This window comes from Schistocerca gregaria, chromosome 2, assembly GCF_023897955.1.
Source record: "Schistocerca gregaria isolate iqSchGreg1 chromosome 2, iqSchGreg1.2, whole genome shotgun sequence".
Taxonomy (NCBI): domain Eukaryota; kingdom Metazoa; phylum Arthropoda; class Insecta; order Orthoptera; family Acrididae; genus Schistocerca; species Schistocerca gregaria.
The window spans coordinates 660880819-660908032 of record NC_064921.1 but is presented as its reverse complement, the minus strand read 5'-3'; the positions used below and the strand labels follow the sequence as shown (position 1 = coordinate 660908032).

Below are 27214 nucleotides of genomic sequence, written 5' to 3'. Positions count from 1 at the left end.
ATTGTGTTCACGTATCCATTAGGAGAGAAAATGGGCCCCGACCTCTGTTGTAAAAGGCCCTAAAGGCACCCACAGTGAGCAAACTAACAACGATTTATGTTGTGTATGTTCTGCGGTAGATAATCGGAAGTGCGCATAGTGATTTCTGTTTCTAGTAACGCATCTGCTGTTCTACATCTTAGAAAATTACATACTTTGAGAGCTGTACTACGTTATTCTCATATTTCATAATTTATCTGTTTGGAACAATCTAATCTCGTATTGATGTGTCGTACATAATATTAATGAAACTGATGTCTGTTTTCTCCAACAGCTTAAGTTTTACATCCGGTGCAGAGATCTAGAACTATTTCATTATAGACAGCTAGTCTCATTTACAAGGAAAAAATATTCAAAAACGTTCTTCAAAACTTCATCAGAAAAGGAATTGTTTGCCTCATCTTGGGGAGCAAAAGGGAAGTGGCACTGTATTTGCTTCAAAAAGCAGTGTCGAGTAGAGAATGACTGCCACGTAGAGTTATAGCTGTTTTTATCAAGATTTTCATCCACCTGCTAATCAAAAAGTCAGTATAAATTTGAAAGCTGAATAAATCACGGAATAATGTAGATACAGAGGTACAAATTGACACACATGCTTGGAATGAGATGGGGTTTTATTAGAACCAAAAAAATACGAACGTTCAAAAAATGTCCGACAGATGGCGCGTCATATGAACAGAATAGCAATAATTAGCATAACAAAGTAAGACAAAGCAAAGATGATGTTCTTTACAGGAAATGCTCAATATTTCCACCATAATTCCTCAACAATAGCTGTAGTCGAGGAATAATGTTGTGAACAGCACTGTAAAGCATGTCCGGAGTTATGGTGAGGCATTGGCGTCGGATGTTGTCTTTCAGCATCCCTAGAGATGTCGGTCGATCACGATACACTTGCGACTTCAGGTAAGCCCAAAGCCAATAATCGCACGGACTGAGATCCTGGGAGGCCAAGCATGACGAACGTCACAGCTGAGCACACGTTCATCACCAAACGACGCGCGCAAGAGATTTTTCACGCGTCTAGCAATATGGCGTGTTTCTTCTTTTGTTCTAAGAAAACCCCATGTCATTCCAAGCATGTATGTCAATTTTTACCTCACTATTTACATTATTCCGTGGATTATTAAATTTTCAAATTTATACTGACTTTTTGATCACCTGGTACTTGTTCCTCCAGATTTGGAGGATGCAAAAAGAAAGTCTTTCCACGATGAATTATTTTTGTTGCTATTGAATCATTTCTCAGAATTAGCAAAAAATATGTTGAACAGTCAGTGGTGTCCTGCACAGTGCAGATTCTCACAACTAAAAAGGATTTGGCTGAGGGTTCTTTTATTCTGCTTGACAATGTCAGAAAATCGTAACGTTACGTCCCATGCGAAACATGAGGTAGCCACTGATTATAAAATCTTTCTCAAACTGAACTTGGTGCTCTAGTAGAGTGCACGCGGAGCAACTTGACGGATAGCTGCACAATCGGTAGGGCACGCGTGGAGAGGGCAGTAGTGGTGTTGGTTGTTGGCAAGCGCTCCAGGAGAAACAGCAAGCGTTGGAGGGGAAGTGCGGTTGTAAACTGCAGCCTGCGCTCATATTGTGTTGTAAATATTAAGTGGACCGCTATATTAAGTGGAGCCCCTCCACACCCACACTTGCGTGGTGGACATTCAAGCGGATCTACTGCCACCTCTGCTTTAGTTACTATGTAAAAGGAATTCCGCTGAAAATGCGAAAAAGCAGCGATTTATTTTCGCCTGACTTTCTAAATTCTGTGGGAGCGTCATGAGTGGCGAGACTCTCCTCTTTGTGTGCTATCATTGTCAAACTCTCATGTCGATATCGCAAACCGTTTATGAAATATGAGAAATGTTGTGGATACTTCACTGTGGCTTTAGCGCTGGCACGTGCGGTCGCAAATGAATGAACTATATCAGATTAAGTTTCTCGAGATTAGTGACATATAGGGATCTTCACCCAAGTCTAAAGAAAAATTCCATATGTTGGGTAAATTTGATACCCAGCAACATATTATGTAATATGCACCAAACTCTAATTCATAGCGACCCCTTTCTTTTTCATTGCAAACTTTCTCTAATTTCGCGCAGTGCCTTACTTCCATGCAAATATCACAATATCTAAGACCATGAACGAAACGATTGGTACGTCATCATGAAGCTTATATATAAAGCTATACGTAAGGCAAAAATGAAATGTTTTTACCCAATAGTTTCTATAAGATCGTTTGAGAAAGATCGCAGGGCTTGGGCCTGGATTTTGTCAGCACCGACTGGCCGAATGGGGAGAACATTGTCAGCCTCCCCTTCCGAACAAACGAATGAACTAGCCACGGGCTTAGCCGAGAATTGCTCACTGCCGCTTCGGCCACCGTATCCTAGGTGGACTCTATACCTCACAGTAAAATTTTTCTATCATACTAAAGCACTCACTAGTTTTAGCAACTATATTTATTATACGTTATTTGCTCTGGTGGAGCAAACATCTCGCACATTCGAAGTATATGAATGTGATGTAGGCCTATCTACATCTACATCTAAATTTATACTCCGCAAGCCACGCAACGGTGTGTGGCGAAGGGCAATTTACGTACCACTGTCATTGCCTCCCTTTCCTGTTCCAGTCGCGTATGGTTCGCGGGAAGAACGACTGCCAGGAAAGCCTCCGTGCGCTCTCGAATCTCTTTAATTTTACACTCGTGATCTCTTCGGTAGGTATAAGTAGAGGGAAGCAATGTATTCGATACCTCATCCAGAAACGCACCCTCTCGAAACCTGGACAGCAAGCTACACCGCGATGCAGAGCGCCTCTCTTGCAGAGTCAGTCACCTGAGTTTGCTAAACATCTCCGTAACGCTACCACACTTACCAAATAACCCTGTGACGAAACGCGCCGCTCTTCTTTGGATCTTCTCTATCTCCTCTGTCAACGCGACCTGGTACGGATCCCACACTGATGAGGTATACTCAAGTATAGGTCGAACGTATGTTTTGTAAGCCACCTCATTTATTGATGGACTACATTTTCTGAGGACCCTCCCAATGAATTTCAACCTGGCACCCGCCTTACCAACAATTAATTTAAATGATCATTCCACTTCAAATCTTTCCGCACGCATACTCCCAGATATTTTACAGAAGTAACTGCTACCAGTGTTTGTTCCGCTATCATATAATCATACAATAAAGGACCCTTCTTTCTATGTATTCGCAATACATTACATTTGTCTATGTTAAGTGTCAGTTGCCGCTCCCTGCTCCAAGTGCCTATCCGCTGCATATCTTCCTGCATTTCGCTGAAATTTTCTAATGCTGCAACTTCTCTGTATACTACAGCATCATCCGCGAAAAGCTCCATGACACTTCCGACACTATCTTCTAGGTCATTTATATACATTGTGAAAAGCAATGGTACCATAACACTTCCCTGTGGCACGCCGGAGGTTACTTTAACGTCTGTAGACGTCTCTTCATTGAGAACAACATGCTGTGTTCTGTTTGCTAAAAACTCTTCAATCCAGCCACACGGCTGGTCTAATATTCCGTAGGCTCTTACTTTGTTTATCAGACGACAGTGCGGAACTGTATCGAACGCCTTCCGGAAGTCAAGGAAAATGGCATCTACCTGGGAGCCTGTATCTAATATTTTCTGGGTCTCATGAACAAATAAAGCGAGTTGGGTCTCACACGATCGCTGTTTCCGGAATCCGTGTTGATTCCTACAGAGTAGATTCTCGGTTTCTAGAAATGACATTTTACGCCAGCAAAAAACATATTGTAAAATTCTACAACAGATCGATGTCAGAGATATAGGTCCATAGTTTTGCGCATCTGCCCGACGACCCATCCTGAAAACTGGAACTACCTGTGCTATTTTGTCCTGGCGGAGGTTCGAGTCCTCCCTCGGGCATGGGTGTGTGTGTTTGTCTTTAGGATAATTTAGGTTAAGTAATGTGTAAGCTTAGGGACTGATGAACTTAGCAGTTGAGTCCCACAAGATTTCACACACGTTTGAACATTTGAACCTGTGCTATTTTCCAATTATTTCCGTTCCTCTAGAGACTTGGGGTACACGGCTGTTAGAAGGGGGGCAAGCCTTTCGCGTACTCTGTGTGGAATCGAATTGGTATCCCGTCAAGTCCAATGGACTTTCCTCTGTTGAGTGATTACTGACGGAGTACTGCACAGGATATAAACCACTGACACGCGTCGAAAGCTGGTTAACTTCTAATATTGTTGCTACTTATTGTTGCCATTCTGAAGTTTCTCATTTTTTCCTTTTTTTTAGAGACGCGCTGATTGTGACTACGTTGGACACATTTACAAGTATCTTAGCAGGCTGCACCATATTCTCCATCCTTGGAAACCTCGCCTATGAAATGGGAATAGACGACATTTCTGCAGTAGTTAATAGTGGGACTGGACTAGCTTTTATCTCGTACCCTGATGCCATCGCGAAGTTCGAATTTGTACCGCAGGTGAGAGGAAAAAATGATATATGTTGAGGAACATATGATGAGGTGACCAGCGCATCAGGACCTGTTTCCCTCCTATTTTCAGTTGTTCGCGGTGCTCTTCTTCTTCATGCTCTTCGTGCTGGGCGTCGGAAGCGCCGTGGCGCTGGACAGCGCCGTCAATACTATCATCCGCGATGACTTCCCCAGCATCAAGCAGTGGATGGTCGCTGCCTTGACGTGCGTAGGCGGGTTCCTCACAGGACTGGTCTACATCACACCGGTGAGAGAAGCCATACTTTTCCCAGATAGCCTTGCGCAGGAGCCTATTATAGCTCACACTGAATTGTAAGATATCAGCTGTTCGATAGTACTGCTGAGAACATGGTAATATCACTGATGAATTTTAGTCGTTAATTACTGACAAGGAAACCTCCCCATCGCACCCCCCCCCCCCTCAGATTTAGTCATAAGTTGGCACAGTGGATGGGCCTTGAAAATCTGAACACAGATCATTCGAGAAAACTGGAAGAAGTTGTGTGGAACTATGGAAAAAAATAAGCAAAATATACAAGCTGAGTGGTCCAGGCGCAAGATACGCAACATCGAGGGTAGTGTGACCTCAGGAGCGCCACGGTCCCGTGGTTAGCGTGAGCACCTGTGGAAGGAGAGGTCCTTGGTTCAAGTCTTTCCTCGAGTGAAATGTGTAATTTCGCAAAGTTATGATCTGTCCGTTCGTACATTGACGTCTCTGTTCACTGTAATAAGTTTAGTGTCTGTGTTTTGCGACCGCACCGCAAAACCGTGCGATTAGTAGACGAAAGGACGTGCCTCTCCAATGGGAACCGAAAACATTTGATCGCAAGGTCATTGCTCCACAGGAAAACACGTCTGATATATTCTATACGACACTGGTGACGGCATGTGCGTCAAATGACAAGAATATGTTGTCGACCCGCCTCACTTGTACACTTGGCGAATGGGTAAAAAGATTCTTCTACCTTACCCGATTTAGGTTCTCTTGTGGATGTGATAAGGACTCCCAAAAAGTTATGAAAACATAAGAGTTTGTCACATAACCTGAAAATAAAAAATGAAACTTTTCACTCGAGGGTACACTTGAACCAAGGACCTCTCTTTCCGCAGTTGCTCACGCTAACCACGAGACCACGGTGCTCCTGAAGAAATAATAACCTTGACGTTGCATATCTTACCCATGGACTACTCAGTTGGGATGGAAGTCATTACAGCATAGACGTTTTTCGTCGCGGCGAGACCTTTTTACGAAATTTCAGTCACCAACTTTTTCTTCCGAATGCGAAAATATTTTGTTGGGCCCAACCTACATAGGTAGGAATTACCATCAAAATAAAATACGAGAAATCAGAGCTCGAACAGAAAGGTTTAGGTATTCGTTTTTCCCGCTCGCTGTTCGGGAGTGGAATAGTAGAGAGATAGTATGATTGTGGTTCGATGAACCCTCTGCCAAGCACTTAAATGTGAATTGCAGAGTAGTCACGTAGATGTATATTTTGCTTACTTCTTTCATAGTTCCACACAACTTCTTCCAGTTTTCTCGATTGATCTGTGTTCAGTTTTTCAAGGCCTATCGACTGTGCCAACTTATAACTAAATCTGTGGGGGGTGCGATGGGGAGATTCCCTTGTAAGTAGCGCCATTTAATTTAAATATTCCTTAATCGGAATAAATTTCATTTGCAACAGTGTAAACTAAGAGCACCGATCAATCGAAAAGGTAATTAACTCTATCTACTGCTTCTAACTAATTTAGTATCGTATGATTTAGCCCTTTTCCGTCTAGCAAACATGCATATGTCCTTTGCACTTATCTAAATTTTTTCCCTCTTTTAGGCTGGTCAGTGGATATTAAATCTCGTCGACTATTACAATGTAACTCTGACATGCTTTGTGCTGGCTTCGATTGAAATGGCAGCTGTGGCGTGGATATACGGTAAATACTACATCATTTCATTTTTTATATTAGTTACATGAATATAAGTTACATATTCTAGCCACAGTCCACATAGCTTCCATGAATTTTGAACCAAAGACTTCGGGAAAGACTACATCGTAATATTAATAAGCCTACGTATCACGAAATGTAACCACAATGCTGCTTTCAACTAGTCATAAATATATAAAAATCGCAAGTACAACCAATTGTGCAATCCAAACTGTTACTAACATAAGTATTTGATAATTACTTGACTGTTCTACAAATACAATTGCAGTTGATTTACGTAACATTAAACGTAATTTCCTTTTTTAGTCTTGAAACTGTAGCCACGAATGAGACGAAGCAGAAAAGCCCTGTAATATAAACCCTACTAGAAGTGATCGTGTTCGTTTAATAAAAGTGACGGAACGCTGATACGTCTGTCATGAAAAGTCCCCATAATATAAAGTACGTAAATTCTGAAGTAGCTATTACCAAGAAAATTTTGGCTTTTTCCGGGATTAATTGAATATTACGCTCACACAGATTGAACAGATTATTAATCTTTGCCAAACAAGTAAACAAGGCCTTACACTGGCTTGGAATACCACAGCATGAAGACTTGTGGTATATCACCAGATGCACAGGAACGGCCGAAATGTTCTAGACGCTTCAGTCTGGAACCGCGCGATCGCTACGGTCGCAGGTTCGAATCCTGCCTCGGGAATGGATGTGTGTGATGTCCTTAGGTTAATTAGGTTTAAGTAGTTCTAAGTTCTAGGGGACTGATGACCTCAGATGTTAAGGTCATTTGTGTCATTTGAACTATTTGCATAGCAACGCACATCTGTCAGAATCAGAGATTTCCCCCCCATCTAAATACTTCACCGATGGGAGCTCACTATTTTGTAACTGGCTGCAGCTGACGAGCTTAATAAAGGACACTACAAAACGCGAACATCTCTCCAACATACTCCAATAAATAACAAGTAATTTAACGACAAAAACTGCGCAACATGCAAGTGTGGGAATAACACACAGAAACACAGTCAATAGTCATATGAATACAATGAAAGCGGAAGAAAAATACAGACTGAAAGTATTTTGCGTTACTACCAATTACTCGGTAATGTTGCAAGAATGAAGGCAATGCGTATTTGCCACAAATGCACTCTCTGGTGTAGAAAGTTAATGGGCGCTGATAACCTTGCCGTTGAGGGCCCTTAAAGTCAAAACACTGATTAGAAAGTTATTTAACGAATGAAATAATTTTTATTTTTAGGCTTGAAAGCTACTGAAAATGTTACTCAAAAAGTTCTGGGTTGTGATTTCGAGAAAGTGCAGAAATATTGATAATATGCAAAACAGCTGCAACACAAGTGATAATTTTCTTACATTAGTATTCGCAACATTAGTTCACGAGAGATGTGCTTCATAACGTTTACAAAGTCAATCATCACTTGACTGATGTTGTTGGCGTGTCTTCGTCCAAGCTGCTGGTACATGATGCACTAGTATACAAGGTGCGTCACTAATTACTGCCAGCTAGAATAACTCCGGAAGTATGATAGTAGCTGAAACGTTTGTGGGAAAATGTTGCATGGGACAACAAGGACTAAAATATGACGATGGTTTTTTGTTGCTAGGTGGGGTCGCTTCAGAGATCTTTTTTTTTTTAAAAATGGAATACTATAGTTTGGTACTTATTTTCTGATAGCGGCTGTCAATATGAACCCAATGATGTGTAACAATAAGGTCTTTGAAGGTCAACAAAGGTCAAAAAGGTGGCATGAACGTCAATTTACAGAAGGTGTTCGAAGCGTTGACCATTCATATCAATGCAGTGCTGCATTCCTCTTATCATGGACTGAGTGTTATTCCTTATCACATCGGCACTTATCGAAGCAAATGCTCAGACAATTCGCTCTTTAATATCGCGCAAATAGTAAATATTCACCGAATACGGTGTATCCACCTAACGTGCCATTTCGACGGTTTCGAATACAACACTAATAGGATTAGTAAGAGCAGTATCGTCGAATCAAGAGAATGTGAATGATGTATTCCTTCGAAGAAGAAGTCAATACGATAATAATTTACGGAGAATGCCAATGAAATTCAGTAAGAGCTAGAGACTTATACGCTGAAAGATATCCTCAACGTACTCATCAACGTCGTACATTTAAATATATGTATGATAAATAGAGGACAACTGTATCTTTAACGCATCGGAAACATATCCGGCAAAGGAAAGTTACTAACGAGGAAACGGAAATTGCTACTCTTGCCACTGTGGTTCGAGTTGCTTGTGTTGGTTGCCGTCAAATCGTAAGGAGTAGTGTTGTTCGTGTTCTGCATCGCCATAAATATCTTCCATACCACATCAGTCTCCACCAAGAATTAACTGGTTCGGATTGTATGCGTCTCATTGAATTCTGCCGATGGGCTCAACTTCAGATTCAGAGGGATGACACATTTATTAATTTGATCTTATTTACTGACGAGGCTACATTCATGAACCATGGAAATGTTAATTTGCATACCATGCATTGTTGGACAACTGAAATCCATATTGGATTCGGCATGTTGCACACCAAGAACCGTGGTCGGTGAATGTATGGTGTGGGTTTCTGGAGGACAGAATTGTAGGCCCCTATTTCATCGAAGAAAATGGTAATTGTAGGAAGTACACCACATTCCTGCAAGAAACATTAGGTCTGTTATTGGAAGAAATACCTTTAGGAACAAGGAACAGAATGTGGTATCAACACGATGGGTGTCTGGCACATTTTTCGCTGACGGCTAGAAATAAGTTGCAGACACAATTCCCAAATTGTTGGTTTGGACGCGGAGGAGATGTGTCGTGGCCGGCTCGTTCGCCAGTCTTGACATCTCAGGATTTTTTCTTGTTGGGATTCATAAAAGACATTGTTTATAAAGTCGTTCCAACTACACCTGAAGATATGCGAGAGAGGATTGTCGGAGCATGTGCTTCGATTAGTGCCGATGTAGTAAGGAATACCATTCAATCCATTATAAGAAGTTTGCAACACTACATTGGTACCAACGGTCATCACTTCGAACACCTCATGTAAATGGACGTTTATGCCACCTTTGTGACCTACGTTGACGTTCAAAGACCTTACTATTACACTTCACTGGATTCGTCTCGATAGCCGCTGTCAGAAAATAAGAACCAAACTATAGCATCCCATTAAAAAAAAACAAAGTTGGCCTTCATATCTCTGAAACGACACCACTTAGCAACAAAAAACCAACGTCACATTTTGGGCCCCGTTGTCTCATGTAACATTTGCTCACAAACTTTTCAGCTACTGTCATGCTTTCGGAGTTATTATTGGTGACAATAGTTAGTGACTCACTCTGTAAGCACGCTAAGGAACGCTTGTTCGTGGATGCAGCAGGAACGTGCGATTATAGATTCCTTTCGAGTAGTGTATCTGCATCTGGTAAATTATATCAGACGTACTTGCCTCAACTAACACGTGGTGTGTCCCGACGTCACTGCGTTTGTTAACCACTTCTGCTTACAATTCGAATTTTGTAGTTTATCGTACGGCTACGACTCGAAGCACTTCATGTACCACGGTCTACAATATGAAAGTAAATTAATATATTTCTATTTTAATTTGTCAATCCACGGTAGGCACTAATCAGTTTATGCTGTTCACACTGGATACCGTACGTCCACTAATCACGCGACGTGACGATTTGCACATCGTATTTCCAAGATTACTGTTTGAAATGTCAGTGGCGAGCACACGATGAGAAGCACGTTCAGTTATTAGCTTACCTGTCTGCGGTAAGTACCGAAGACATGCGCACAACACCGATATAACAGATTCATAACAGCGGCCACGAACACAGCGCGACACGACGGTCCTTTCCTGCTCGCTCCGTGGATTCCTTCGGTGGCTTTCATCTGTCGATCTCTCGATAAAATCCTCAAGCTCAACTCATCTTCCCCGGCACTACACGGAGTACGATGTTTTACTATTTCACATGAAACCGCAATGTTATATCATCATTTTCGTGTAAATAAAAGTGAATTAAGTATTATTTTAACAAATGTGCAAACACAGAACATCAGAAATGTGGAAAATAACAATTTCACAAATAGCTACCACGTAATATATAGAAACAGACTTACTAAATCTGTACCAAAATAAATCTCTCGAATGTGTGAAGAAAATACAAATAAAGGAAAGAAGAGAACAAAGGGGGAGAAAAGGAACAAAAGAAAATAAATTATATCGTACTGCAGAGGCACTTTCATATGGGTATGTAACTGTGGCTGGAACCTAGGTGTGGTTGGTTGTTTCACAATAAACATCTCCGAAAACAATGAAAATCGGGTAAGGGCCCGGGAGAACAGTTGAAAGGAATGGATAGCGCTTTGAAAGGACATTATAAGATTATCAATAAAAGTAAAAGAAGAGTAATGGAAAGTAGTCGAAGTAAATCAGGCGACGCTGAAGGAACTAGTGCAGGAAACGAGACACTAAAAGTAGTTGATGAATGTTGCTAATTGGGCAGTGAAATAAATTGCAGTGGTCGAAGTAGGGGAGATATAAAATATGAACCGGCAATAACAAGAGATTTATTTCTGTAAATGAAGAATTTGTAAACATTTGATTTAGATTTAATCGTTGGGAAGTCTTTTCTGAAGGTATTTGTCAGGAGCGGAGGCTTGTATGGAAGAGAAACGTGGACGATAGGCAACTCAGACAAGAAGAGATCCTGTACTGAAAAATATTGCTGATGAGTAGATGGGTAAATCGAGTAACAAGTGAGGAGGTAGTGAATCTAATTGGGAAAAGATAATTTTACGGCATAAATATACCAAAAGAAGGGATTGGATGATGACACACAACTTGAGACGTGAAGGAACCGTTAATCTAGTAACAGAAAGAAGCGTATTTATGAGGGTGGAGGGGGTAACAATTGTAGAGCGAGATCAAGGCTCAAATAGTCGCATGTTGCGATATTTACGCAGAGATAAAAAGGCTTTCTGAATATAGACTAGCATATAGAATTGCATCAAACTAGTCTTGAGACTGAAGTCACAACAACAAAAACGGAAACCCACAGTTCTTAGACCTCCGTGAACCGATGACGTCATAAATAAAGGAAAACACGGTCTTCTCTAATCACTGCATCCGTTAGTAACGACGAGTGAGTGATATTGCATGGTATGACTCTTTTCTTACAGGTACCGCGCTTTCTTTATCTGGGTCAATTGTTTTTCGGTATGAAAGATACCTTGTGCCATGTCGAATTTTGCCCTCCCCCCCCCCCCCCCCTCCGGGTACTCGGATAACTGAGTGGTTATGTCCCTTGAAAGGTTGGAAGACGGCCAAGCCGTATCGCCTTAGCAATGTCATGACCTGAGTATCACTGCAGTGTTCAAACCAACTTTCAGGTATTTATTTTCTATATTATTCCTACATTGTCAGGTTTAATCATGTGCAGCAGTTAGTTAACGTTACACCATGCACTTTACAAAGTATCAATTGAACAATATGTACGTTTAACACGTTCACGTTAAGAATTCTACTTACCGGAAAGAGCCGACAGTATTCTTCGACAGCAGTATGGGTACTGCCACCGAAGAAGCTGGAAACGTACGCCATATCTGCATATTATTCATTAGTGTTGATGTGTGGCATTTTAGCAAGTGCGTGTATAAACACAGTTAACGGATGCTTATCTCTGATACACTCTCAATCCCTGCCACTACTTCTCTCACAACACACCATCGACAACTGCGCACTTAACCAGAGGCACGACGGTCTAGTTTGAAGGAAAAAGCAACGGGGTATGTTGGGGTAGAATAAACCATCAAACAGGCTTGGTGGGCAAGACACTTACTTGCACTCCACTAACCCAAAAACAAATGTGCGTTAAATGTGTTCTATCTCGGAAACATTTCGGAATACGGCAGATGTCCATATGGAGCTTTTCCATCAAATAAGCGTTCCTGTCATCCCTGAATATTGACCATTCCCGCTGAGACACACTGTATGCGTTTTAAAATCAAAATACCATAAGAGCCACCCTTTCGCTCTTAGTATTAACCATTTAGACCCCTATATACCGCTGATTCGTGGCTCTTGCTACGTCATCACGAGCAAGTCAATTTCCATCCGTTTAAGACCTGATTCCTTCAGAAATTGTACAGTAGTACATTGTTTCATCATGATGCAATAGCACAAAGGAGTACCCAAGTCTATTACTCTGTTCTTAGCATAGATACCCGATATAGTAGATACCGACTCCTTAGAAACCGTCAGTTGGTTGTGCCCAGTTTGCAATGAAAACTTATCTCCAGCTTTTGATTTTTTCAGTGTTTACTAAGTAGACTAAAATATGATGTACTTTTCCAGGAATGGATAACTTCTGCCAGGATGTAGAATTCATGCTGGGACACAGAGTGGGAATGTACTGGAGGATCTGTTGGGGTTTCATTACGCCTGTCGTGCTGATATTGGTTTTGATATACTCTCTCGTTACATCTGCTCCACTGACGTATTCTGGAAAATACTACGACGACGCGTCATACGGTAAGTGATTAGCATTAAAATGAATATTTGTGTTCTTATTAAAATAACTGTGGACTAATGCAGTTTTAATCACAAAGATCGAAGCGGACCGATGGTAATTGCTGTGTAGAAGGTAAAAATATCTCAGGAAATTATGTATAATACGTAAAAAAATACACTACGTGGAAAAAAGGAGAAGAATATGTTGTTTAAACTACGATTGAATATGTGGTCGTATGGCACTAGATCTCGGATTTTTGGAATGAAATATCAATGATACATACAGGTAGCTAAAATCGTACTCTAAAACCAGTTAGGAGATCGTTAATAACACACAAAATAATAAATAAGTACTTTTAGTGACACAAACTACAAGATAAAAATGAAAGAAAGGAATTAAAATGTATGTATGATTATCAAAGTTAAAGTTTGCGAGTAAGTACAGGATGACCAAAAAGATGAGGATACAAATTAGTTAAAATTCCCAGTGTTTGAGATTATTAAATAACATATGTGCCACACGGAAACTATAAAACGCATGTGTAACAGTATGTAACTGTGGAGTGACTGGTAAGAAAAGATTCCGATAAAGGCGTGTTTTGCACAACAGTATGTGCATGACAAATTTGCTGTGTCCTTGCCCATAAATATCGTTCCCATCTCCATCGAAATTGAGCACATGTCGATAAGCAAAATGATTATGATTTCTCCTCTTCACTGTCATAATATGTAGATATTCTGATAAAACGGATCGTTCATAAATCTTTAATCTGGTCATAAACTTTGTTTATATTTGTCCCAATCACGACAGAGAGATGAAACCAGCCTCAAAAAGTTGTATATTTAAGTACGTTTAACAAAGATTAAGAAGGTGCATAAATCTTCCTCGTAGTCCACAGCCTTGTTGTCAGTACATTTAGCAGATATTCAGTTGAAGGATATGTATTGGACATTTCGGGATAGATTGTAACAATGATTGGAAATATTTTTCCAGTACAGGATCTACGATTCCTACGGCCAGCACCGAAGAAAAATATGTAATTTTCTTATGTGAAGAGTGTGTGGCACCAACTTCTCGGGCCACAGTAACTGATCGATCGCCCAGGAAGAATCATGTCAAGACAGACGCAGGCGTCCTCCAACTAAACGGGCCGTGCACTGTCTTAGTATACTCAAACAACTGAAGAATTCTGAACACTGAATACGCGTTTCTTGCATGTTCCCTTCATCACTGGTATAAAAACACACTGCTTGACGTAAAGCACCTTGTCTGAAATGACTGTTATCACCCTAAGAATTGTGTAGCTTTAGCCGTTTCGGCTACTGCCACCATAAGAAATCAAACAGCTTCTACGTTACAGAGCGAGATTCAGAGTCGGTATTAAAAACAATTCCTAGCCTCCTCGAGGCGATATGGCGTAGGTTTCAAGAGTGACATTGACTATATTTCTGCAGATTCTAAGCTTTTTGATATCTGATGATGCCAATAGTCAAAACGGGGCAATAAGTGCAAGAAAAATTTAATGGCAGTTTAGACTATACTGTTAACAAAATATTCACAATGCACGCAAACTGATACATGAAATTGATTTCTTTAATAAATTCAGCAACCAATGCTGAGCAGTTTGTACTGCGTACTCACGAACCTATACACGTTTGTGTAAGGCTCACTTACCGAACATTTTGGTGTTATGGTTTATGTACGGTCGTACAAAGTGATTCTTTCAGATGTTTCGCAAACCTCTTCTCACAGGGTACAAAAAAAAAAAAAAAAAAGAAGTAAAACATAGGTTTAAAGTCCTTCAGACTGCAAGGTCAGGTGAGACGGTGCACATGCCAGGGTTAGGGAAAGATGGGGAATGGCGAAGAAAATCATCCGTTTCCTTTTCAAACCAGTCACCCAGGTACATATCTTAAATTACTTGGGAAACCATGGAAGGCGTAAATCTAGATGGTCAGACTGGGATCTGAACCTCTGTCCTGCCAAAGGCGAGTCCATCCATTGTCTTAATCACTGCTGGCCCCACTCAGAGCTAGGTATTGTAGCAGCTGATATCTACACGGCATATCTTGTTAGAAGATAGCAAAACTTAAGCAGAGCCACCATGTGAAATTATATAGATTTCTGGCTACTTCCTAAAATCTTTAAATACACTAGAATGTGCAATTAATATGAGATTGATTCCTTCAGTTTTACTTCTTCGCACACGATTTCCTCTACTACTTAAGTTAAACCTTAAGTTCATGTTGTAACGCTTTCCAGACAAACTAAATTGCTTCTTTTTTTTGTGCAGTGGCGGCCTGGACTGTATTTGGATTTTCTGTTCTGCAGTGTCCGTTGTGGATAATATATATTCTTGCGAAGAACCGATCTGGTCGCACTTGGAAAGAGGTAAATCTTTATATTCATTACATTGTTTCTTTAATTTATATTGCATACTTCCACACTGAATGAAATTATTCAGTTCACAGTGGTGTAATCGCACTGTAAGGGTTATATAAATGACACAATGCAAGTTTATTCGACTGGTATTTATTGTCTTTGGTGGCATCAGATGTTGAGATTTAGGCCGAGAGTAAGGGCAAATTTTCTATCTTAGTATCCACCATACGCTAAATAGATAAGTCGTTATATTATCTACGTTTACACCTTTCATAACAAATAGTTTAAATCTTTGAACATTATCTGCTTATGTCAGCAGAAGTGTACAGAAACCCTTGCATATGCGTTTATGATTGCACGAGACTTGGTTCAGTAACGATATCAACTAATTTCACCACAACAATAAAGTAAATTGACTTGCGCTGGGATCAGCGTAATACTCAATACAATTCTGCAGAACCAAAATGTTATCTACATCTCGTCGTATTTTGAATACAGGCAGAAATGCTACATAAAATAATTTTAAAAAATGAGAAGATAGCCGGTGTACTTCTGTAACTGTTTCATGTTGGTAATTTTGTTGAGTATGTCCCTAGCCCAGAACGTTGGCGAGAACGTGGCGAACACGAATTTTATGCATTTCTCTTCCGCTTTTCCCAAAATACTATCTAAGTTTGAATCGGATACTTCTGATTCGCCCATCACTGTACACAAAAACGACCTCAGCTACGAGGCGCGTTATCTTAGTAAGGCGCTCGACACGTGCACATCTAGTCCAAACTATGGCGGAAGAAATTTTCACCGCCACTATTGACCGGAAAGCCAGTTATCTTCCTTAGACTTCTCTTACAGCCCTTTTCTTCTCCAGCCAGCATTAAAGTTTATGCAAACGGTGTCGCTTGTAGCAAGATTATAGATCAGCGGGTGCCATTATATTGGAGCGCACATATTAAGTGTTACATACTCTGCCAGCTGGTGCTACTAAAATCTAGTTTCGAATCTGGAAACTAGCCTAATAGTTTACTTCATCAATCAGTTGTTAGTCACAGCCATTGTAACTCATTTTTACTTTATTTGCAATTAAAAGATCATATCCTCAATTAAAAGCTCTTCTTGAACTACATTGCCTGACACAAAAAGTGGAGCACCCAGAGTAGACACGATCGGGTGTTCATTTTAGTTCGTACACGTACACACTGTTGGCAGTTATGTAAATAAACGGAGATTCAGTTCTCTGTGACAGATACACTGAAAAGCCAAAGAAACTTCTACACCTCCATAATACTGGTAGGGCCTCCGAGAGGATGCAGAAGTGCATTCAAGACGACGTGGCATGGACACGAATAATGTCTGAAGTAGTGCTGGAGGGAACTGACTTCATGAATCTTGCAGGGCTCTCCATAAATCGGGAGAGTGCAGAGGGGTGGAATCTCTTCTGAACAGCATGTTGCAAAGCATCCCAGATGTACTCAATAATGTTCAAGTCTGTCGAGTTTGGTAGCCATCGGAAGTGTTTAAAGTCAGATGAGTGTTCCTGGAACCACTATGTAGCAGTTATGGATGTGTGGGGCATCGTATTGCCGTGCTGGAATAGCCCAAGTCCGTCGGAATGCACAATGGACATGAACGGATGCAAGTGGCCAGACAGGATGCTTACGTACGTGTTACCTGTCACAGTCGTATCTACACGTATTAGGGGTCCCGTATCACTCCAACTGCACACGCCTCTCACCGCTTATTGCCTTATATAGGCGTTGCTGACCGCAGCGCCGTATTCTCCCTGTTTACAAGTCTCTGTAATTGAATACGCATTCCTGTAATAGTTTCTTTGGCGCTTCACTGTAGAAAGGCCGCCGTTAATCCTGTTCGTGTTTCATGTTGTTGTAGGGTAGATACAGGTGAGAACAATGTCAGACCTACGTAATCACTGTGAAGAAAGCATAGATCCAACGTATTCCTGTCAGACAGCATTTTCAACATCTGACAGATTCTGGGAGGGGCATTACTGTGGGTCTCCGTTGGTCGACCATTCGAATCATACTACATCCAGATTTGTGGAACATTCACAAGTGCCAGTGGCCTATTGTTCCGGTCGACAACGTTTGACCACTATAAGAGAGAAATTCCGCATTTTGCACCAAGCACACTGCAGCCCATTCAGATCTGACCCTCCATCTAAGAACGAGTAATATACTTCCTGTAAAATTGGCCGGAGACTAGAAGCAGCCAGAGTACCGAATTAAGGTCCGCTCCCGTTAACACTACAACACAAGCGGCGGCGTTTGGAATGGGGCCGTGGCCGGGAAACATGGATTGCTGATGAATAGAATCGCACTGTTCAAATGGCTCTGAGCACTATGGGACTTAACTTCTGAGGTCATCAGTCCCCTAGAACTTAAAACTACTTATACCTAACTAACCTAAGGACATCACACACATCCATGCCCGAGGCAGGATTCGAACCTGCGACCGTAGCAGTCGCACGGTTCCGGACTGCGCGCCTAGAACCGCGAGACCACCGCGGCTGGCAATCGCACTGTGTTCAGCGTTGAATCCCGGTTCTACACTACATCGATGACAATCTTTTCCGAGTATGGCAGTGATCTGGGAAGAGGTCTCATTCGTCCAAAATTTTGGGGAGGGTCAAAGCTGTTACTCCTGGCGTCATAGCGTTGGGAGCCATCAGGTGTGACTTCAGATAACGGCTTGAAGTGTCTGAGGGAACTTGACGGCACAACAGTACCTGCACCTCCTTATGTTACTTCTTACGCAATGGTATCCTGGTGTCATTTTTCAACATGACAATGCTCATCTGCAAGCATCGTGTTGCTCTGTGAAGCTGCTGCGTGATGTTGAGGTACTCCCGTGGCCATCAAGATTCCAAGATCTTTCGCTGACAGAGCAGGTACGAGACCATCCCAGACGTCAAATCCATCCCATTTCCGGTATCCAGGATATCAAAGACCAGGTACTACAGATGTGGGTCAACTTGCCTCAGAAGAGAAGACAAGAGCTTTATGACAACCTTTCCAATGGAGTCTTTGCATGAACCCAGGCCACGGGGTTGCAACTCATATTGATAAACGGGGTCATACTGCCAAGTTCTTTGCAAATGTGGCTCGGTTTTGTAATCAATGCAATAACAACGTGGATCCTCTCAACCTGCGAGGATTTAATTTCGTTTTCTCCTCCCTTTCTGGGTTCTTCATTTTCTTTTGTCGGGCTGTGTATTTTCTGCTATGTTTGGTACGTATTTTTGACGCTTCAACTCTATTTCTTAGCCCACACCTAACTGTAACTCCAAATATGTAACCCCTCTCTTTGAGTAGGACCAAATGCTATACTGTCATAGTAATTAATATCTGCATTTGTTGTTACGAGTTTCCACATGACATCTCTTTTTACCTTTGGTAAACAGCAAGGTGAGGAGAAAAAAGTACGTTTTAAAAATTATAAAGTGCAGCAATCAATCGTCTTTATTTTTGCACGTTCTATTTCGCATACCTAGATTTCGGCTAATGCCCAGCCATTATCAGTGCAAAATTTTCTAGTCTCTGTGCATGCCAGTTCCCTGTTGTTCGGGCGTCAGTCGCAGTTCTTTGAATAATCAGATTATTCAAAGAACTGTGACTGACCCCCGACGTTATCATTCTTAAAAAAGAAGTCTCCTGAAAAACGCACACGTGGATGGAATCCCTGTGACAGTTACACTGATATGTGATTGTAATGTGTTAAAAGATCTCGAACCATGCAACATATGCCCTCCCGACACCCGTACAACCAAAACGACCCTGTTCAACAATGCTGGACGTACCTGCATGTGATGAGGAATGAGAACGCGCAGTGCACCCACGGACGCTTTCGAACATGTTGGTACTGATGCTCAGGGTGTTACAGTCTGGAGAGGCATAATACTGCATGGGGTCTGGCCTCCAGATCTTTGAACACATAACTGAGCAGTAGTGATACCGGTCACGAAAACTCACAACGGCCGGAGAGCGGTGTGCTGACCACAGGCCACTCTGTATCCTCATCTGGTGACACCTAAGGTCTGAGAATGACACGTCGGTCGCTCGGTAACGTTGGGCCTTCAAGGCTTCTTCGGGTAGTCTTTGTTTTATACTATTTTTGTACCTAATTAGCTTATAATTAGTACTTCCAATTCTTTATTATAAATAGGCGGATTATTGTCTACTGTGTCAACTCCTCAGTCTGTTATACTCTAGAACAGAAAGTGTTCGAAATCTGTTTCTCTCTCGAAAAGATTTACTTCCATAATGAAATATTGTTTTCTGTAGCTTATGTTGGATAAAATTTTATTTTCGTGCTATTTACGTTTCGGATTACCATTTCTCTAATAAACGCTAACCTAACACCTAGAATATGTAAAAGTGTGGTCTGTCAGAGGTATGAAGTACGGAAATGTTGGCTATGCTGTCATTATGATTTTTCATTGAGCTAATTGTAAAAAAAAAATTATCTTGTTGCAGGCATTCCGACTGTCGTTCACGCCGTCGGCCAAGTGGGGTCCTAAAAACGACAAACGAAGAGGTGAATGGTTGGAATTCAAAGCCAATAAGAAAAGAGAAATTCAGCTTAAAGATCACGGACTATTTAAAACACTTATATTTCGCTATTTGGGCTGCGGAAGACCTTGAAAAGACACTGGGAGGATCTATGTGTGTACAAATCATCCACAGTCCACGTGCTGCGGTGCACTGACTTTCTCTGACATAAAAAAAGTTCAACTTGATATAGTAAAGTATTCCACTGACATGTATAGGGAAGACTGAAAATGTGTCGAATCCAGTAGATGCTGGACTAACAATGCCGTATTTCCAAGCACGTTCCTTAATTTGGACTGGTCACAGTAAAACAGTGGTTAAGAACAACTGACGTTGCTGAAAAATAAACGGAAGAGCTTTGTAACTGCCCATGACGAAATTCATAAGCAAATTTATGCCACGTTACTTCACTCCAGTTGAAAAGCTTTACAGAAAACGTATGTGGGGTATACCATGCTCATGGTCGGACCAATATTAATGCAGTTTGAGAATGGCAGAATTGTGGATGAGTTTGCTGTTTCAATATCTCTCTGTCTGTCGGAAGTTCTCCAATACTCAGGAGTAGACGAGCTGGCTGTGATGTGAATCCACTTGCTGTGTTAAGAATACACATGCGAAAGTTTACCTCTATTTCGTAAGGCTCAATTGTGATATTAGTGTAAGTGTAAAGAATGTACAATTTCTTATTTGTATATGTTTCAAATTGATCTGTACCGTGTACACTGATCACCTATTATACAGAGAGAATTTCTGACTGTGACATTACAGCAGAGACTCTACCAACTAAAAATAAGTTTTGTGATATTACTATTGTCAGACTATCGGGCTGTAAATATTTTGTCATCACTACAGTGATGATCTATATTTCTAAATATTTTAGTGAATTGTCTAAAAATTATTGCTTTGTTAGTTTATTGCGTTAACAATAAATAATTCTTTAAAAATGGTAGCTTTTTGTTTGTGACTGGCACTAATGTTATATTACCTGTTGATTATTTTTCTTCCTTACTTCGGTTAACATATGTGAGGCATAGTCTGAAAACATCAAGAAGAATCGTAAAATTTAATATAGCATGTGATTTACTTTCTAATTTCTCAATATTCAGACCACTGTGCAAAAAGGAAGTGATAAAAGACAGTTATATTGTTTACCATAGTATAAGAAATACACTTCTGTGCTTGGTTGTGTAGGAGGCTTCATAGCTTAGCCGTTGCGGTTTAGATAAGGTTTTTGTAAGTTATATGGGGGACAAACACAAATACTATCGTAGAAATAATTCAAAAGCCAAGATCGCTTAAATACTGTTTACTGGATAACCGGTTTCAACACAATAAAGGTGCCATCATCGGATTTTTAGCGATCTTGGATTTTGAATTATTTGTACAACATTGTGATCGCCCCACCACGCACTATGTGTTCACGACAAATACTACCAGTGAGAATTTTAAAATGTTCCAAGGTGAATTGAATGTTCAAAGATATTTCGGGCTTGAGTTGATCGTAATTATCTACACTCCACGATATTTCGACTGGGTATCTATCAGTACTAGATGAGTCATCGAAGCGTAATGCAACCTTCTAGCGTTCTACATTTTACAAGCACGCGGTGTGTGTTCGGCCTATGCGTTAAAACCGTGCTGACAGACAAACCAAATCACCCGGTAGCCAGTGCCCTCGGTGGGGAATTGTGGAAGTAATGCGTTATTCCAAAGGGTTGCTACTCTCCGTGGGGTTCAGCGAACTCGTTAATTCTATTAGTACAAATGGAGGAAATGATGGAGTTCCAGACATTACCCAGTCAGTTACAAAAAGTGAATTTTATTACAGTTCCTTTCAGTTACCATAAATAAAATACATCTTTCTGAATAGATACTATTTTTGTTTATCTTTCAACATTCCACAAAAAGGTCAAGATCTGGTTGCGAAAACGTGCTCATATTTTTTCCATCCAGGTGAGAAAAAGCAGTAGCAACAGAATAATATTCCCATGAAATTTCAGAAAGTGTGACAATTTCGTTTTATTCTTTCCACAACCTATGTAGCCCTCTATTTTCATATACTTTACGTTTTAATTATTTTCAGTATAATGGACTTATCACCTTCCTTTTATAACTATCACAGAAAAAAGAAATGAAAACTTCCAAGTAGCAGTATTAAATATTATGGCTCTTAACCTTACGAACAAAATAATAGTTTTTCACATATCCCAATAACAACACATTCTCTTGTTTAGAATTAGTTGCAATGCTGCTTAATTACAGAGACGATGAACAATGAATTAACCTTAACGAAGACTCGAAGTGGGAAGAAACAGGAAAAACCAGATATATTTTCATACAGTATAGGATTTCACGGTCAGTACTGACTTCATTTGGAACTTCTGGGCTAAAACGCCGTAGTCAATGTATAAAGCTTTCTCCTAGCTTTTCATCTCCGACTGCTGGAGACACCGTCAGTGGTAAAGCGGCGTACTGCAATCAGAACTCGAGAGAACTCCGAATATATAGACAGCGTAGAGGGCACCACAGTCCATCATATGACAGTGACTACAGAACTATCTCAGGTAATGCTAATATTCTCAATTGAAAGTAATCGATCGTCATTCTTATGGTGAAACGCTGACATCCAGATTTTATCTGATTTAACGCTTCGTTCTTTTCTGTTAAAATTATTACGGTGTTTACAAATCTCAACAGCCACTCTATAAATGCGCGAATGATAATGCGATGTTTCCGATATGACGGACGTCTAACAGAATGTTACTTCATGATCATCCTCTTGGTAATCATGTTCCGCTTTGCCCCTTTTATCCTTGTGTCTCAGGTGGCAGTGCTCCTGTGTTCAACCAAACGGGTGATAACACGTCTTTTCGTGGTACCAGTATAAACCAATCCACAACTATAACGAATGTTATATACTCACTGTGTAGCCAAACCATGTTTATCTTTTGCCGATCTTAAACATTATCTCACTAGTGTGTCTCAGTTCCCACGCCATACAAAGAGATTTGTAATCTTACTAATGAACGAAAGGAAACTTTCCCTTTGGTCGGCTGTTGTTCCTCATTAATCCTGATTCTCTCCACAGGGTAAAGTGCCCTACTGATCTGTTTGCCTCAATGTCGACCGTAGATGTTCGACGTCGTCTTGTAAATAACTCAGTTCACAAATTTTGTACCCTTCATCTACCAATGTTTTAATCACACCTCATTTTTTTCTGGGGTGGTGGTTAGAATCTTTATGAAGGAAATGACCAGTATGTGTGTCTTTTTATATTCCCTATGTGTCACTGTCCCGTCCCCTAGTTTGAAAAGACACTCATCAAAAAAATTCTGTTGGTCATTATTCTCCGTTCCATAGTAAACTGGATTTTCCAAATTATGTTGTTGATAAGTATCAGGAAAGCATCCAACTCTTCTGCACCGTGTGTTCATACTACGAAAATGTCATCGACAAAATGGTATCACATGGCAGGACTTATAGTAGCAGTCCGCAACGCCTGTTGTTCAAAGGTCTCCAGAAACAAACTGGTCACAACCGAACTAAGAGGACTACCCACAAGCACCCTGTTAATCTGTTCATACATCTACATCTACATCTACATGACTACTCTGCAATTCACATTTAAGTGCTTGGCAGAGGGTTCATCGAACCACAATCATACTATCTCTCTACTATTCCACTCCCGAACAGCGAGCGGGAAAAACGAACACCTAAACCTTTCTGTTCGAGCTCTGATTTCTCTTATTTTATTTTGATGATCATTCCTACCTATGTAGGTTGGGCTCAACAAAATATTTTCGCATTCGGAAGAGAAAGTTGGTGACTGAAATTTCGTAAAAAGGTCTCGCCGCGACGAAAAACGTCTATGCTGTAATGACTTCCATCCCAACTCGTGTATCATATCTGCCACACTCTCTCCCCTATAACGCGATAATACAAAACGAGCTGCCCTTCTTTGCACCCTCTCGATGTCCTCCGTCAATCCCACCTGGTAAGGATCCCACACCGCGCAGCAATATTCTAACAGAGGACGAACGAGTGTAGTGTAAGCTGTCTCTTTAGTGGACTTGTTGCATCTTCTAAGTGTCCTGCCAATGAAACGCAACCTTTGGCTCGCCTTCCCGACAATATTATCTATGTGGTCCTTCCAACTGAAGTTGTTTGTAATTTTAACACCCAGGTACTTAGTTGAATTGACAGCCTTGAGAATTGTACTATTTATCGAGTAATCGAATTCCAACGGATTTCTTTTGGAACTCATGTGGATCATCTCACACTTTTCGTTATTTAGCGTCAACTGCCACCTGACACACCATACAGCAATCTTTTCTAAATCGCTTTGCAGCTGATACTGGTCTTGATGACCTTACTAGACGGTAAATTACAGCATCATCTGCGAACAGTCTAAGAGAACTGCTCAGATTGTCACCCAGGTCATTTATATAGATCAGGAACAGTAGAGGTCCCAGGACGCTTCCCTGGGGAACACCTGATATCACTTCAGTTTTACTCGATGATTTGCCGTCTATTACTACGAACTGCGACCTTCCTGACAGGAAATCACGAATCCAGTCGCACAACTGAGACGATACCCCATAGCTCCGCAGCTTGATTAGAAGTCGCTTGTGAGGAACGGTGTCAAAAGCTTTCCGGAAATCTAGAAATACGGAATCAACTTGAGATCCCCTGTCGATAGCGGCCATTACTTCGTGCGAATAAAGAGCTAGCTGCGTTGCACAAGAGCGATGTTTTCTGAAGCCATGCTGATTACGTGTCAATAGATCGTTCCCTTCGAGGTGATTCATAATGTTTGAATACAGTATATGCTCCAAAACCCTACTGCAAACCGACGTCAATGATATAGGTCTGTAGTTAAATGGATTACTCCTACTACCCTTCTTGAACACTGGTGCGACCTGCGCAATTTTCCAATCTGTAGGTACAGATCTATCGGTGAGCGAGCGGTTGTATATGAGTGCTAAGTAGGGAGCTATAGTATCAGCGTAATCTGAAAGGAACCTAATCGGTATACAATCTGGACCTGAAGACTTGCCCATATCAAGCGATTTGAGTTGCTTCGCAACCCCTAAGGTATCTACTTCTAAGAAACTCATGCTAGCAGATGTTCGTGTTTCAAATTCTGGAATATTCCATTCGTCTTCCCTGGTGAAGGAATTTCGGAAAACTGCGTTCAATAACTCCGCTTTAGCGGCGCAGTCGTCGATAACAGTACCATCGGCACTGCGCAGCGAAGGTATTGACTGCGTCTTGCCGCTTGTGTATTTTACATACGACCAGAATTTCTTCGGATTTTCTACCAAATTTCGAGACAATGTTTCGTTGTGGAACCTATTAAAGGCATCTCGCATCGAAGTACGTGCCAAATTTCGCACGTCTGTAAATTTTAGCCCATCTTCAGGATTTCGCGTTCTTCTGAACTTCGCATGTTTTTTCCGTTGCCTCTGCAACAGCGTTCGGACCTTTTTTGTGTACCACGGGGGATCCGTTCCATCTCTTACCAATTTATGAGGTATGAATATCTCAATTGCTGTTGCTACTATATCTTTGAATTTGAGCCACATCTCGTCTACATTCGCATAGTCAGTTCGGAAGGAATGGAAATTGTCTTTTAGGAAGGCTTCTAGTGGTACTTTATCCGCTTTTTTAAATAAAATTTTTTTGCGTTTGTTTCTGATGGATTTGGAAGAAATGGTATTGAGCCTAGCTACAATGACCTTGTGATCACTAATCCCTGTATCAGTCATGATGCTCTCTATCAGCTCTGGATTGTTTGTGGCCAAGAGGTCAAGTGTGTTTTCGCAACCATTTACAATTCGCGTGGGTTCGTGGACTAACTGCTCTAAATAATTTTCGGAGAATGCATTTAGGACAATCTCGGAAGACGTTTTGTGCCTACCACCGGTTTTGAACAAGTATTTTTGCCAACATACCGAGGGTAGGTTGAAGTCCCCACCAACTATAACCGTATGAGTGGGGTATTTATTTGTTACGAGACTCAAACTTTCTCTGAACTGTTCCGCAACTGTATCATCGGAGTCTGGGGGTCGGTAGAAGGAGCCAATTATTAACTTAGTTCGGCTGTTAAGTATAACCTCCACCCACACCAATTCGCACAGAGTATCTACTTCGACTTCACTACAAGATAAACCACTACTGACAGACACCAACACTCCACCACCAATTCTGCCTAATCTATCTTTCCTGAACACCGTCTGAGACTTCGTAAAAATTTCTGCAGAACTTATTTCAGGCTTTAGCCAGCTTTCTGTACCTATAACGATATCCGCTTCTGTGCTTTCTATTAGCGCTTGAAGCTCAGGGACTTTTCCAGCGCAACTACAACAGTTTACAATTATAATTCCGACTGTTCCTTGATCCAAGCACGTCCTGTAATTGCCAAGCACCCTTTGACATTGCAGCCCATCCCGCACTTTCCCGAGGCCTTCTAACCTAAAAAACCGCCCAGTCCACGCCACACAGCCTCCGCTACCCGTGTAGCCGCCAGCTGAGTGTAGTGAACTCCTGACCTATTCAGCGGAACCCGAAACCCCACCACCCTATGGCGCAAGTCAAGGAATCTACAGCCAATACGGTCGCAAAACCGTCTGAGCCTCTGATTCAGACCCTCCACCCGGCTCTGCACCAAAGGTCCGCAGTCGGTTCTGTCAACGATGCTGCAGATGGTGAGCTCTGCCTTCATCTCGTAAGCAAGACCGGCAGCCTTCACCAAATCAGATAGCCGCTGGAATCCAGAGAGAATTTCCTCAGGTCCAAAGCGACACACGTCATTAGTGCCGACATGTGCCACCACCTGCAGCTGGCTGCACCCTGTGCTCTTCATGGCATCCGGAAGGACCCTTTCCACATCAGGAATGACTCCTCCCGGAATGCACACGGAGTGCACACTGGATTTCTTCCCCTCCTTAGCCGCCATATCCCTAAGGGGCCCCATTACGCGCCTAACATTGGAGCTCCCAACTACCACTATTGTATGGAAAACAGGTTATCGTGAGGCAGTGTCTGAATAACTCCTCTGTTAACTGCTGTAAAAATATACGTTATTCGTGAGGTAACTACATTCGCCGGGAATCATGGTAAATAAAGATACATCAAAACTACGAAGAATATTACCTGTAGCCATGTGCTTTTCTTTTAACGTGTCAGTGAAATGACACGAGTTTTCAATAGGACTGTCAGTTCCACCAACATAACGTTG

At 41.4% G+C, this 27214-nt stretch overlaps 1 protein-coding gene across 2 annotated transcripts in view; it reads left to right on the top strand.

Annotated features, from left to right (window-relative positions):
- The window catches only part of LOC126334708 (sodium-dependent nutrient amino acid transporter 1-like), a 175729-nt gene extending 154811 nt beyond the window's left edge, over positions 1-20918 (top strand). For both annotated transcript variants that reach the window (XM_049997217.1, XM_049997218.1), the window contains 6 exons: positions 4342-4531; positions 4614-4790; positions 6379-6478; positions 12871-13047; positions 15321-15418; positions 19900-20918. In XM_049997217.1, the coding sequence (XP_049853174.1) occupies positions 4342-4531; positions 4614-4790; positions 6379-6478; positions 12871-13047; positions 15321-15418; positions 19900-20067 (910 nt within the window). In that variant the 3' untranslated portion in view covers positions 20068-20918. The remainder of the gene's footprint in view (positions 1-4341; positions 4532-4613; positions 4791-6378; positions 6479-12870; positions 13048-15320; positions 15419-19899) is intronic.
- The last annotated feature ends 6296 nt before the right edge of the window (positions 20919-27214 follow it).